The sequence below is a fragment of the Oculina patagonica genome, chromosome 12, assembly GCF_052425735.1.
Source record: "Oculina patagonica isolate OP01 chromosome 12, crgOcupat, whole genome shotgun sequence".
Classification (NCBI taxonomy): Eukaryota; Metazoa; Cnidaria; class Anthozoa; order Scleractinia; family Oculinidae; genus Oculina; species Oculina patagonica.
In genome coordinates, this window is record NC_135769.1 from 27167224 (window position 1) to 27181069 (window position 13846).

General features: G+C 41.3%; 1 protein-coding gene and 1 pseudogene across 3 annotated transcripts; both read right to left on the reverse strand.

Moving 5' to 3' along the window:
* Nucleotides 1-579: 579 nt before the first annotated feature.
* LOC144631988 (glutamate dehydrogenase pseudogene) lies at nucleotides 580-7271 on the reverse strand (annotated as a pseudogene). The gene is made up of 2 exons (XR_013566835.1): nucleotides 7119-7271; nucleotides 580-2177 (listed from the first exon to the last, which is right to left on the reverse strand). The product of XR_013566835.1 is annotated as a glutamate dehydrogenase pseudogene (transcript).
* A 2103-nt stretch (nucleotides 7272-9374) lies between these two features.
* Nucleotides 9375-13532, reverse strand: LOC144631994 (glutamate dehydrogenase-like). Of its 2 annotated transcripts, none has more exons than XM_078490582.1 (2): nucleotides 13441-13532; nucleotides 9375-11051 (listed from the first exon to the last, which is right to left on the reverse strand). In XM_078490582.1, exon 2 carries the CDS (start codon nucleotides 11043-11045, stop codon nucleotides 9696-9698), a length of 1350 nt encoding a protein of 449 aa, XP_078346708.1. In that variant the 5' UTR covers nucleotides 11046-11051; nucleotides 13441-13532; the 3' UTR covers nucleotides 9375-9695. The 2 variants fall into 2 exon arrangements, with proteins under 2 accessions (XP_078346708.1, XP_078346707.1); XM_078490581.1 differs by having other exon boundaries at nucleotides 13445-13526.
* Between the last annotated feature and the right edge of the window lie 314 nt (nucleotides 13533-13846).

A 13846-nucleotide genomic window follows, 5' to 3' on the forward strand; every position in this document is an offset into this window, starting at 1 on the left:
AACGCCCGTTCCAAATTACCAAGGGAAAAGTTCCAGGAACGAGTTTTGAAAACAATAGGCTGCGAAATGGGATTTGGGAAAGATTTGGGCTCGGAAACAAGATTTATATTCCCCCCCCCCCCCCCCCCCCCCCCTTTTCATACACAAAAAAAAAGAAAAAATAAAAAAAAAAAATTTTTTTTTAAAATTTTTTTTTTTTTTATTTAAAAAAAAAAAAAATTTTTTCTTTTTTTAAAAATTTAAATAATTTCTCTTTTTTTTAAAAACCCCCCCCCCCCCCCCCCCCCCCCCCCCCCCTCTTGAGGGGGCCCCCCCCAAAAAGGAAAATAAAAAAAAAAAAAAAAAAAAAAAAGGACGGGACCAACACCAGGTGTCCGTCTTAAAGAGGTGTCCGTCTTATAGAGGTGTCCGTTAAGGGAGAGAGTTGACTGTACATTAATTCGTTCCGATATCGATTTGCCTGCTTTTCGGTAAAACTTAAAACCCAGGGCTTTCCCCTGATATACTCAGGAAAAAGCCCTGGGATCGAGGTTACACTCCCAAAACTCTGCTTTTAAATATAGCGCCAGACTCTTTACAGAAATTTAATAAATTTTTAATAATATAAAATCATTATCTTCCGTCGCTGATTAGCTCATGTAGAATATTCACATGACTGCCAAATATATAGTCATGGTTCGTTTTTGCGGCAAATTTATTACTTTTAAAGTTTTTCATCTCTTACAATATGGATTTTTGAATCTGTCAATTTGTTAAAAAAAGTTTCATTAGCGGAGTCAAATTCAATTCGATCAGAGCCTTAGTTCAGTTCTGATGGCTTTTCAAACCAGTCCTTCATCCAGCATCGCCTGAGCCACTTTCACGAATCCACCGATGTTTGCCCCTTTCACGTAATCTACAGACCCGTCTGGCCCTTTGCCGTACTTTACACACTGCTGGTTAATCTGTTTCATGATGTGCTGCAATTTAGCATCTACTTCCTCTCTCGTCCAGGCACTTCTCATGCTATTTTGGGTCATCTCCAAACCGGACACTGCCACGCCCCCGGCGTTGGACGCCTTCCCTGGAGCAAATAACACCTTATTCATCTGCAAGAACTTGAACGCTTCTGGCTGTGTTGGCATGTTGGCACCTTCCGCCACACAGATGCAGCCATTCTTGACCAATTCTTCGGCGTCTTCTTTGCTGACTTCGTTCTGTGTGGCGCAAGGAAGAGCTACATCACACCTGATGCCCCACGGTTTCTTCCCTTCCAAATAATTCACGCCATATTTCTCAGCGTACTCGCGAATGCGGCCTCGCTTGCCATTTTTCAGTTCCAGCACAAAGGCCAATTTCTCTGGTGTGATGCCGTTTGGATCATGAATGGTTCCGGACGAATCTGACAGCGTGATGACCTTGGCACCGAGTTGAGTGGCTTTCTCGCAGGCGTACTGAGCAACGTTTCCAGAACCAGAGATGGCAACAAGCTTGCCTTTGATGCTTTCACCCTTGGAATTTAACATCTCTTGCACAAAGTACAGCAGGCCATACCCAGTGGCTTCTGGCCTCAGCAAGCTTCCTCCCCAGGCCGTTCCTTTTCCAGTCAGCACACCAGTGAACTCGTTCCGGAGCCGCTTGTACTGTCCAAACATGTACCCAATCTCACGGCCCCCAACTCCAATGTCCCCAGCGGGGACATCCGTGTCTGGACCCACGTGCCTCTGTAGCTCGGTCATGAAAGACTGACAGAAACTCATCACCTCCATGTCGGATTTTCCTTTGGGGTCAAAATCAGAGCCGCCTTTACCACCACCCATGGGGAGAGTTGTTAGGCTGTTTTTAAGAATTTGCTCGAATCCTAGGAATTTTAAAATTCCCAGATTAACGGATGGATGGAAACGCAGACCGCCTTTGTAAGGACCAATAGCAGAGCTGAACTGAATTCGGTATCCGCGGTTAATATGAATGGTGCCTTTGTCATCTCTCCAAGGAACTCTGAACATGATCACTCTCTCTGGCTCAACCAATCTTTCAAGGATGCTCTGTTCATTGTATTTGGGATTCTTTTCAAGAAACTCCCAGAGGGTACTGACCACTTCTTCAACTGCTTGGTGAAATTCGTTTTCTCCGGGATTCTTTCTCTTGACGTATTCCAAAAACTCCTCGGACGTGGAATACTTTGCAGACATTTTGTTCTGAAAAATAGAAAAATTAAACGGTGACATTCATATAGCATACATTGCTCTCTAGTTCGACTGCAAATCCGCCCCTGAAAGCATGTTTACTTGGAAACTCCGCACGTGTCAGCTGAAACAGTTCGTTATCAGAGCCGCTACCACTGAGTAGGGGAGGCTCTGGAAACAAAAGTAGATGATTGGACTTGCTTCGCGTCACGGATGAAGAGTGAATGTATAATTACCATATTTAAATTTTCGCCATCCTCATGACAAGGAAGTGATAGGTCACTTTTACTTTCGTGAAGCCAGTAATAACATTTTAAAGAAAAAATCCGTAATTACGCACAAAAACGTCCGGTTTTCAAGAATAGGATGTCCAATATAGGATTCCTGTATACCGTATGCCTTAGAAAAGGAATACCTTGCACAACCAAAATTTACGAATCTCTACACAGGTACACAATCCTTGATGTTTCCTCGGTTTTTAATCAGATCTATATACTTTCTTTGCTATTGAAAATTTAAATTCGTCCCCAGAGCACTGATGTGAAGGAAAGGCGCCCTGGGAGCTCGAGTGAAGTTGGTTTGATGGCTTCACGCATCGAATATAAGAGTGCGAATAGTTTCCAAAATTGTCCCAAATTATAATAAATTACAAGAATCACGCCTTAATTTCTATAAAGATTTTAAGTGCCTTAATGTTAGTGTTTAGCCGGATAAAGTTTTCTGCGGCAATTTGACAGGAAGTTTCCGCATTTAAATATATCAGAAAAATGTTGCGATTTCTTGGAAAATATATTTTTCGTTCGTAGCTTGCGTGTGTTTTAACATTATATGACTATTCCGCTTATCAAACGAGTTAGGCTTAAACTTGTGGAAAAAAACAGCTCTGATACTTTTGGAAAACATACCCATCTTTACACCTTAACCAAGCCTGAGAAAAACAAGCGTCTCTCCTTACATGCATTCACTCCCCACCCCACCCCCGAAAAATGAAACTCTCAGATTTGATCCACATACTGATGACGTAGCTTTATAGAGGTCCGTGTCTCTGATTGGTTGTTACTAATTTAGAGTTTACTCCTGAGTTTATTTGACTTGAAACAGTCAAATTTCCGCGTTTTGGACATTCTCCTCCCCAGAGCTAGAGGCCGCGATCCTTTTGGTCAACACCATGTTGACGAAAGGATTGCGGCCTCAGGGGACTAGAATGCATTTTGGAGTATCTGGCGTTATTGTTGGTTGAGGCATGCGCAGAATTACGACACATAATCGCCTTCCTTCAGAGCGGAGACTATTGTGTACAACGAAAACGACCGGGAACAGATTTTGCTTGGAATGAAATTTTGCTCTATTATAAACTGAAGGGAAACCGAAGGACGGGAGCACGGTTGAGGCCCGGGTTGAAAAAGCATTTCAAAACTAGAAATAACTATGATGTGGAGCTTAACTGAATTAGTTAATTCTATACATGGGCTATTCTCAATTTCATGCATGCAGTGCAATGTTATCGGAAATAGTTTATGAACCAGGAAGAAATGTAGAAAGCACGTCCGAAAGTACTTTCGTTTTTCTGTACCCTAAACGGAGCGATAATATCTTTTCCTAAAAGGTTATTCTGGCTCCGATCGCGGTTTAAGGGCATTAACTTTAAACTGGAGGTCAACATTTTCTCTACTGTCATTGGTTGCGCGCGGAAAAATGAAAGATAAATGTGTTTTTTAAAATCTCAAGAAAAGTTAGATTCACTTCCTAATGTGAAACTAGAATGGGTTAAAAAGCCAACGTTTCTTTTGTTCTGTCTTACCTTGCTGATCTTTCCCTTTTCTTTCGACAAACTGACCATTAACCTAGCGCTATATCAGCCTTACAGATTGGAGAGTAACGTCTCGCTTGTCTAGCACCGCACTCCGAACGGCTCAGCGATGAATAAACTTACACGATGTTTTCAACCCCTTTTATCCCGTCAAAAAGTTTTCCTTATTTTCTTGGAAAGGGAAGTGATTTGACGGAGCTTGCGAAAACAACGGGAAAGAATGCTGAAGCACTTAAGTCGCGGTTTGGACACTAAAGCGAAGCTTTCAACACTAAACCGTGGCTGGAACAAAACTAGGTTTAGTAAACAAGTGGTTCACGTGTGTTTAACATACTCCCGAACGGGCAAGATCGGGATTACCCGCGATTTTCCGGCAACTTTGTTGTTCTGGCTGCCGCCGGCCCTCGAACTGAAATGTTACCCGAAGAAAAATATTTTCTTTTTTTAAACTTGTCAATCATTTAAACCGATCCATTTTATCGTTTAATGTAATCACGACAAAGAAGTTTCTGCGGTCGTTTTTGCCTTAAACTGGCTTTGTTCAGGTTACAGTACAGAAAGTCATTTCGGTTCTTATTTCATGACGTTATTGCCCATATAATAAAACCTTTATTGGCCAAGCTTGTTAGGTCAAGATGGCGGGATATTTGCCAAGTTTTTTTTTGCGTGTTTATGGACTTCGACTTCGTCTCGTTTCATAAACACACACACAAAAAAATTGGAAAATATCCTGCCATCTTGACCTCACGCTTGGTCAATGACCCATATATCATTGTTACGAAAGCCGAGGAGGGACATCGCATTTCAGACTTCAAACTTAAGACTTCAGACTTCAGACTTTAGACTTCAGACTTCGGACTTCGGACTTCGGACTTCGGACTTCGGACTTCGGACTTCAGACTTCAGACTTCAGACTTCCGCCTTTAGAATTCAGAGACTTCCGCCTTCGCTTGATTTCCGCTGACCTCCGAGTTGTTGAGTTGTTAGATCAGGCAGATCCACTATTTAAAGTCAGATTCGCTATCAAAAAAGTCAGATCCGGTTGTTAGTAATCGGTGTAACGGTGGAACGAGGAACGGTGGAACGGTGGAACGGCGGAATGGCGGAACGCGGAACGGCGGAACGGCAGAACGAGAATCGGCGTAACAAGATTTTTTTAAAATAACTTAATTAATTTATTGCTATGATCAAAATTAAATTAATTAATTCTCACTTACCTGGAACCATTTTTTTTCTTTATTTCACACACAATAGGCCGCAATATCGTTTATGGCTTATACATGATCTCTGGACTGTCACACGAGACAAAGGGTTATAAGAGTAATGTAAATCGAGAAAAAGAAATTCCTGGTTTAAATGGATCTTTTGGACAATTTGGCACTTTCTTGCTAAAACTGGACTTAACTTTTATTAGCTGATTTACGCGCTCTTTCTGATACCACAAGGAAAGCAACGGTTCTTGTCCGATCGCCGAAGTTAAGACCTGTTGGGCGGGATTAGTACTTGGATGGGTGACCAACTGAAAATACCCCTTGTTGTGGGCTTTTCATTTTTTTCTTTCTTTTTCTTACGAAATCAGTAACTTTTCAGGCCCTTTTTTTTTTTTTCCCAACGGCTTCACTGACTTGCTTCGGCTTTGTACGTTTCATTATCTCGATCGGGGCGAGAAAGTCCAAAGGGCAGTCGCGCTACTGAGCTTCTCCCTGAAATCCTCACTCGAAATAAAATCGAAATCCTGGCCTCTAGAAGGATTGAGAAGATATGAATGCCCTTTATTTTGTGAAATATATTTACTGTTTGTTTGTTTGTTAGTCCAGTTTTACGTAATTAAGTCCAGAGGTCATGTATAAGCCGTAAACGATATTGCGGCCTATTGTGTGTGAAATAAAGAAAAAAAAAATGGTTCCGGGTACCGCTGTCTGCAGGTCTGCAAGGTGGGAATTTATTAATTTAATTTTGTTCATAGCAATAAATTAATTAAGTTATTAAAAAAAAAAAACAGAAAAAAAATCTCGTTACGCCGATTCTCGTTCTGCCTTTACGCCGACTTTTTAGATAGCGGATCTGACTTCAAAGAGTGGATCTGCCTGATCTAACAACTCAACAACTCGGAGGTCAGCGGAAATCAAGCGAAGTCTGAAGTCTGAAGTCTGAAATCTGATGTCCCTCCTCGGCTTTCGTACATTGTACACGTCTTAGCCCTTGCGCCCTCACAAAACAACAAGGTGGATTTTCTTGTATAGATTATATAAGACAACGAATTAAAGCAATCATAATAAGATAGTTTTCTGAAAGATAAGTCCAGCAGGTGTTCTCATATGACTGCGCAAGTTGCTAAGGCCAATTCCACCCCACAGACATATATGTTATTACACTGAACGCCTCTTTACTTATATTGGCCTTTGTTCGATTCCAATATTCAGGAGCAAATTACAATAACAAACAATTAAATAAACAGTCGAGCACGTCAAAATATTTGAACAATGCCATGAAAACCCCGTTGTTATTTGACATTTCCATGTACCCTTTGTCATGCATTGTATAGCGGAATTTGCATATATTTGAGACCTCCATTTGACCGGCTCAAAGTCCATCGGAAATTTTGCGGACAAATGAATGAAAAACTGACAATACTCGAACTCGGTGAGCAAAATAGTTTCAAATTATCTCAAGTTTACAGTATTTAAATGAAAAATTTAAGAAATAATTTTCTGCAAAAATTTATATGTGACGTCGATCTAACCCCTCTACTATACTAACTATAATCTCAGCGTTGTACATTTCGCGTGAGATTGAAGAACACGAATTTCATTTCAACGCAAGGTCACGCATATGAACTTTGAGCCAATCGCCAGTGTTTTTACATCATGATAGAGGTATTGAAAATTCGGCAAAGTGAATCGACCGGTGATTTTACGAAAAGCACTTGTGCCGTTTTAGTTAAAGCCGGTCGAATAGAACGACCAGTTGAAATTACAAATGTAAAAACAAACCTCTTAAAGTTATCTCGTGACGGCAAAATTAGACTCAGAACACGTGGACCTACCAGCTTGGCATGTTTCTTGTAACTATTCATCACATTTATACAAAATGTACAGAAAGCTGTACATTTCTACTGTGATAACAAGTTTATAACACCTTACCTTTATGTCTCTTTCCCTTTATTTTTTGCTTCAACTATGTACTCAGGTTCGCCGCTCCGTAGAGACCGTAGACGATGCCTCCGCCGTTGTTATCGTGTTGATTTATACAGCCGCCTTATAAAGCGTGGATATTGACAAGCACGTGCAAGTCACGCTAACTATCGTGACGAAACAAACACCATTCACGTGTAGATCACAATTCAAAACAATTATGACTTAGTTTCCTGTAGTAGAAACAGATTTTAAATGACGAAGGGAAATTATTGCTGAAAACTCCAATATCGAGTAAGTGGTCACGGACAGAAACTATTTCCACGCCTATCGAGTTGGTTTTTTTCCGCTCCACCTTTAGCTTTCTAGGAAGTTATATTAAACAGGTGATGATGTTTTGGAAATTCTTTCCAAATATAAATAATTTAGGGTAGGTGTGTTTAATAGCTCGGTTAGCTAGTTGATTTTTGTCAAGTTGTGGGTCTAAACCAGCAACCGGCAAAACCAGTAAAGGACATGACTCAAAGGACAAGCGCTAAAAAATATTTAAGAGGGACTAGTCCAGAAGTCATACGTTCTTCCGCGTTTTTTTTTTTTTTTGCCTCATGAAAAAAAAAACACTTGACCTTTAGCTCCTCGACCGCATTTTACGTGAGTCATTTCTGGACTTTCCAAGAATTTATCCCGGAAAAAATATATGCGGCAGTTATAATTCACGTACACAGCTACAATGAATGTTTGTTTGTAAATCTTAACTTCTTTTTAATAACACTGAGATTTAATCACTAGGAGTCTTTGTTACCGAAATGGTGTTCAGGGGGTCCTTTTTGCTTTAGATATACTTCAGTGAACTAGTGCTTTTATCAAAATGGTTCATGTCCATTTTAAACGTCAGGGCCAAGTCATTCGAAAGAGGAATATTGATAAGGCTTTCACGGTATTAAGGCGTTTTTTGTTCTTCTTGTTTGTAAGGCGATTAGTCAAGTTACTCCAGACAATACACTCCAAACATTTGATAAGAAAACACTTCTAATACGGTTCTTTTGCTATTTGGTCTTGTTTATATCTATATAAGCGAAATATAATGTCTCTAAAACTTTCGCTACACTTTGATAGTATTAGGCCCCCTTAAAAGCCACCCCCCACTGTCAGTGACGCACAACACTGACTTAATAACCCCCACTGAGGGGTTTAATATAGGAAACATAGTAAGTCCCTCTGACGTACAGCAACGATCTATTTTTGTAAGAGAGTAAATCCATAAAAGTAGTCAGGTCTTGGAGCAAATTTGTTCCGTTTATGACCCCCTTATTGTCGGAAATACGTGATCACTACTTGTATGGGTGCCAAAGTTAATTATGCTTGGATGTTTGGAGTCCGATCGCTTTATCAACGATTAAATGGCTATCAAAACTGTTCTTGTTACTGTTTTTTGTAGTTTGAGGACAACTGAGTTGCTCGTACTTTTTCCAAAACTACTACATGTACTATAAACTTTACATCATAAAATAAAAGCCTTCAGCTGTACTGCTAACTCATCGTGACGTCAACGTGCGTCATAATTGAGCCGGTACAAGATTTCATTGAGAAGCTAATGACGCCTAAATGATAAAACCTTTTTCCTATCTCAGTTATGAATATCGAACAATTCCTACCATTCTCATGCAGGAAAAAAAATGTTTATCTTTGTGGCAACTTTTGTGGGTAATGTTGTTGATGAAGCTAGCGCTCATCAATTCCGTGTTCCCAGAACGTTTCCGCGGAAGATAGAAAAAACAAACATTTAAGTCATGTTTCGGTTTATGTGGATGTTTGGACTTTGTAACATCCCGGATAATCGTATAAAAAATAACATATCTTTAAGTTAAATGTCTACAGAGTCGTTTCTACTAATGCATAAACGTGAGAGAAAAGCGAAACACGCGAATGACGTCATGACTTAGATAAGACAGACAAACAAACCGAAATGGTGGACGATTTTTCTTAAACACTTTCTTAAACAGCCGTTGTTCCTAAAACACTTTACCATAGGCGTACGGTATTAACTATGATTATTACGAAAACTTCGCCTAGATTCCCTCTATTTCTCTCAGAACACGCTATTTTTTTCTGAACCCCGTGGGGGTATAATCATTTGCGGTCATTTACATTCTATTGTTAGACCTCGCGCGCGCTTCGCTATTGAAACCAACGCCCCCCCCCCACCCACCCCCCCCCCAAAAAAAATAAATAAATAAATAAATACAAATTAACAAGTGGAGATCCTTTGGAAAAAACCCGTTTTCGTTTATTACGCACTGAAAAAGGTGACTACAATTAATAAAGACAGCAGTATGTCACGGAATCTACCATAATAAAGGAGCTTTTACACTGGTGCTAAAAAGTCCTGATATTCCACTTCAAGCTTTACGGTAAAACTTTGCTTGTAATCCTCAGCTATGAGCACGCTGCCTTCTAATACTCGCGGGCTCAATCAGTGGAAAATCATTGTGAATACGATTTTATCGATTTTTATTGTTTCAAACACAAAATAAAATCACTGTGCTACTAGAATCAAAGTTTGGATCTGTTTAACGTTGAAGGATTTCAAACCAGTCCTTCATCCAGCATCGCCTGGGCCACTTTCACAAATCCACCGATGTTCGCCCCTTTCACGTAATCCACAGTCCCGTCTGGCCCTTTGCCGTACTTGACACACTGCAGATTGATTTCTTTCATGATGTGCTGCAGTTTAGCATCCACTTCCTCTCTCGCCCAAGTACTCCTCAGGCTATTTTGGGTCATCTCCAAACCGGACACTGCCACTCCCCCGGCGTTGGACGCCTTCCCTGGACCAAACAGCACCTTGTTCTTCTGCAACACCCTCACCGCTTCTGGCTTTGTTGGCATGTTGGCACCTTCCGCCACACAGATGCAGCCATTCTTGACCAATTCTTCGGCGTCTTCTTTGCTGACTTCGTTCTGTGTGGCGCAAGGAAGAGCTACGTCACACTTGATGCCCCACGGTTTCTTCCCTTCCAAGTACTTCACGCCATATTTCTCAGCGTACTCGCGAATGCGGCCTCGCTTGACATTCTTCAGCTCCAACACAAACGCCAATTTCTCTGGCGTGATGCCGTCTGGATCGTGGATGGTTCCGTTAGAATCTGACAGCGTGATGACCTTGGCACCGAGCTGAGTGGCTTTCTCGCAGGCGTACTGAGCAACGTTTCCAGATCCAGAGATGGCGACAAGCTTGCCTTTGATGCTGTCACCTTTAGAGCTCAGCATCTCTTGCACAAAGTACAGCAGGCCATACCCGGTGGCCTCAGGCCGCAGCAAGCTTCCTCCCCAGCCTGTCGCTTTTCCAGTCAGCACACCAGTGAACGCGTTCTGGATGCGCTTGTACTGTCCAAAAAGGTACCCTATCTCGCGGCCGCCAACTCCAATGTCTCCAGCGGGGACATCCGTGTTCGGCCCCACGTGCTTCTGGAGTTCAAGCATGAATGATTGACAGAAGCTCATCACTTCGCTGTCGGATTTTCCCTTGGGGTCAAAATCAGAGCCGCCTTTACCACCACCCATGGGAAGAGTTGTCAGGCTGTTCTTGAGAATTTGCTCAAATCCTAAGAATTTTAAAATTCCCAGGTTGACCGTTGGATGGAATCGCAGACCGCCTTTGTACGGACCAATAGCAGAGTTAAACTGCACTCGGTATCCACGGTTAACTTGGAAGTTGCCTTTGTCATCTCTCCAAGGAACTCTGAAGATTATGACTCTCTCTGGCTCGACCAACCTTTCCAGGATGTTCTGTTGGTTGTACTCAGGGTGCTGTTGGAGAAAATCCCACAGAGAGTTGATCACTTCTTCTACCGCCTGGTGAAATTCATGTTCTGCCGGATTCTTCCTCTTGACGTACTCAAGGAATTCTTCTGGCGTGTTGTACTTTGTTGACATTTTGCTCTGGAAAGGTAAACAGATGATACTAAATTTTTAGAGCAGCAGTAAAACCAAAACTAACAATTTCACTTGAGTGTCGAGCGGTTTCCACTTTGCTTTGGTTTTGCATTACTACGCTTGGTGATTGGTTTAAAAACTCGCGCCACTTTTTCAACCAATCAGGAGTAAGACCAAAATTAATCGTGATTCGCTCGCATTCGTTTTCCCGCTTTTCACGCCGGCTACATGTATTTGGTTTGAGTTTTGATTGGTTTACTGGATTGTCTGTGTCCTTTGTGATTGGCCAAAGTAATTACTTTGGTTTTGGTTTTACGACATTCAATCGAAAATTGGTTTGCGATTTCTAAGCTCTGTGATTGGTGAAAGAAACTGTGCAACGTGATCTGATTTAGACTGTCCACAGCCTCTCGATTTTTAACGCAAAACATCAAAAGGAAGCGAGCGCGCGGAGGGAGGGGGGCGGGAAGCGAGCGAAGCGAGCGAAGCGAGCAAATGTAAAATAGAGAGGCTGTAGACATCTTTGAATAAAAGTGGAAGCATTAGACTCCTCCCCTATTTCTCCTCCCCTCCTCTATTTTTTGCAGTTCCCCGCCCCCTACCCCCTTGACTTCTTCCGTTTTGCGCTGGCGTCCAGTTCTCTCGCCGTTCTCACCGTGCGCTCATGATCGAAAAAACACGAAAAAATAGAGGGCTGTGGACAGTCTATCTGATTTAACCAATCAGAGCAAACTTCGAACAATCAAACATTGTGCGGTGGCCATTTTTAATTATTAAATACGCGGTCAGCTGTTGTAAGTGCTGGAAAAGAGAAATTATCGGAAAGCGCCCGGTGCTCTATTATTATTATTTTCGGCGCCCGATTGGATGTCCCGAGGATTTCTAAATTCCTCGGCCCTGTGAGAGCCCGTAGTTTTTTTTCGTTCCAGATTAAAACTTAAAAGAACTACAGAACAGTGACCGGCACCCTTAGCTTGAGGTATATTAATAATAATAAAATATTTGTATAGCGCCAATATCCTTAAAGTCCAAAAGCGCTTTACAGAAGTAACGACAAAAGCTATAATGGGGCATTATTCGCTTCATATTGACAATATAACGATAAGAACAATAACATATGTCACAGGCTAGCGTGACCTCGTCATCCCTTGATTGAGAAACATGACGAGACGACTGACATTTTCAGCCTAGTTACACGAACTGATCGCCATTGATAGAAAGACTCTTACTTGCATTTGGACATAGTACTCTAACTTTATTTGGATAATCAGGTTGTGGGAAACATAAGTACTTTAAGGGGAATCGCGTATAGCTTTGCGTGACAAATTTGGCAACAGCATGCAAGCTTTCGAGACCTTGCGTTACCAACATCACGCAATTGATAGTGCTATTCATCATAAGATTCCAAAGAAAATTTTTAAACTCTTTGTGACCGACATCTTTGAGAAAGTTCAACAGTCAACCAGGTCAAACAGTCGTATAAGCAAAGAAACTTGAGACGGTTATAAGAGAAGCTATTATTGTACTTTATCTCTTTTGTTTAGCATGACATGCAAAATTGCACGATTCGCGAGTCATTTAACATTCAATTTTATTCTCGCCACCAAAAAGCAAATAGTAAAACTTGAGCGCTAACCGGAGACAAATGCAGAGCAAAATTAAAGCCGAGATTTACGTTTTTTGGTTGCTTGGTTCGCCTTGCAAAGAGATCGGGATGTATTAAATGGCTTGAAACATAGAGAACCCGATGAAATGGTTCTGAAAGGTTTTGTGCTTAGTATTAAAAACAACAAACGATCGCACTAAAACGAGCACCATCTTTGCGGATGTACTGTTAATAGTTCAGCATAGCTTCACCGTTGTATATTTAATGTTTTATAAATAAATAAGCGTCGTGAAACAACAAAATCTGAATCGACTATGGGTGCCATGAAATGCTACCTAAAGCCTGGTTCTCATATGATCGTCCCGATCGTCTCTGTCGCTTCAAAAAGTTTGCTTGCTCCAATCACCTCAGACTTTGCAAACGACAGAAGCGACAGAGACGATCGGGGCGATCATATGAGAACTAGCCTTAACAGACCTAACAGATTTACTTGTCGCACAGTGAACCTAGAATCACGCGATTTCATTTTAATTGATGCTCGCTTCTCTTTGAAAAGAAATAGCGACAGCTAACGCAAAAACTGCAGACGTTACAACTTTATAGGATTTGATTTAGTAACTACGTACATGCTATGAACAACTCACAACATCTGTGATATCTTTGGAACCTAAAATCACGCAATATTCTTTTTGCGCGTCGCGCCAAACCTGTGGTGAAATTTTTTATGCTCACGAACTTTAATACAAAGGCCTCGATGGCAAATTAAATATTCGTTTTAAGCAAACTTACTTACCATTCCTTGGTGGAGCTTTGCTGCAAAACCCTCCCTGGAAAGCGAACAAGGTCAAAGTGGGGAGAAAAAAAAGACAATCTGCTGATCTATATTCACTGTCAATCAAATTTAGCGCGTGCTAAACTTCACGCAGTAACACTCGGCGCTCACGTGCAATACACAGGGGTACGGACGGCAAGTAATTTAAACCCCAGCTAAACTTATCGAGCGTTAGTGTTTTGTTGGGGCAAAACTTGTTCATCCCCTATTTAAGTGGAGAGTCTGTTTTATTTCTGCGGAATAAACACAATAGTTAGAACCTGAAAAGAACAGGTTGATATTTGACCTATTTAGCTTTATTGCTGATGCCCCAATTTCTAGGGAAAATAATAACTAAATTTTGGAGATGGACAGTGAGCGCAG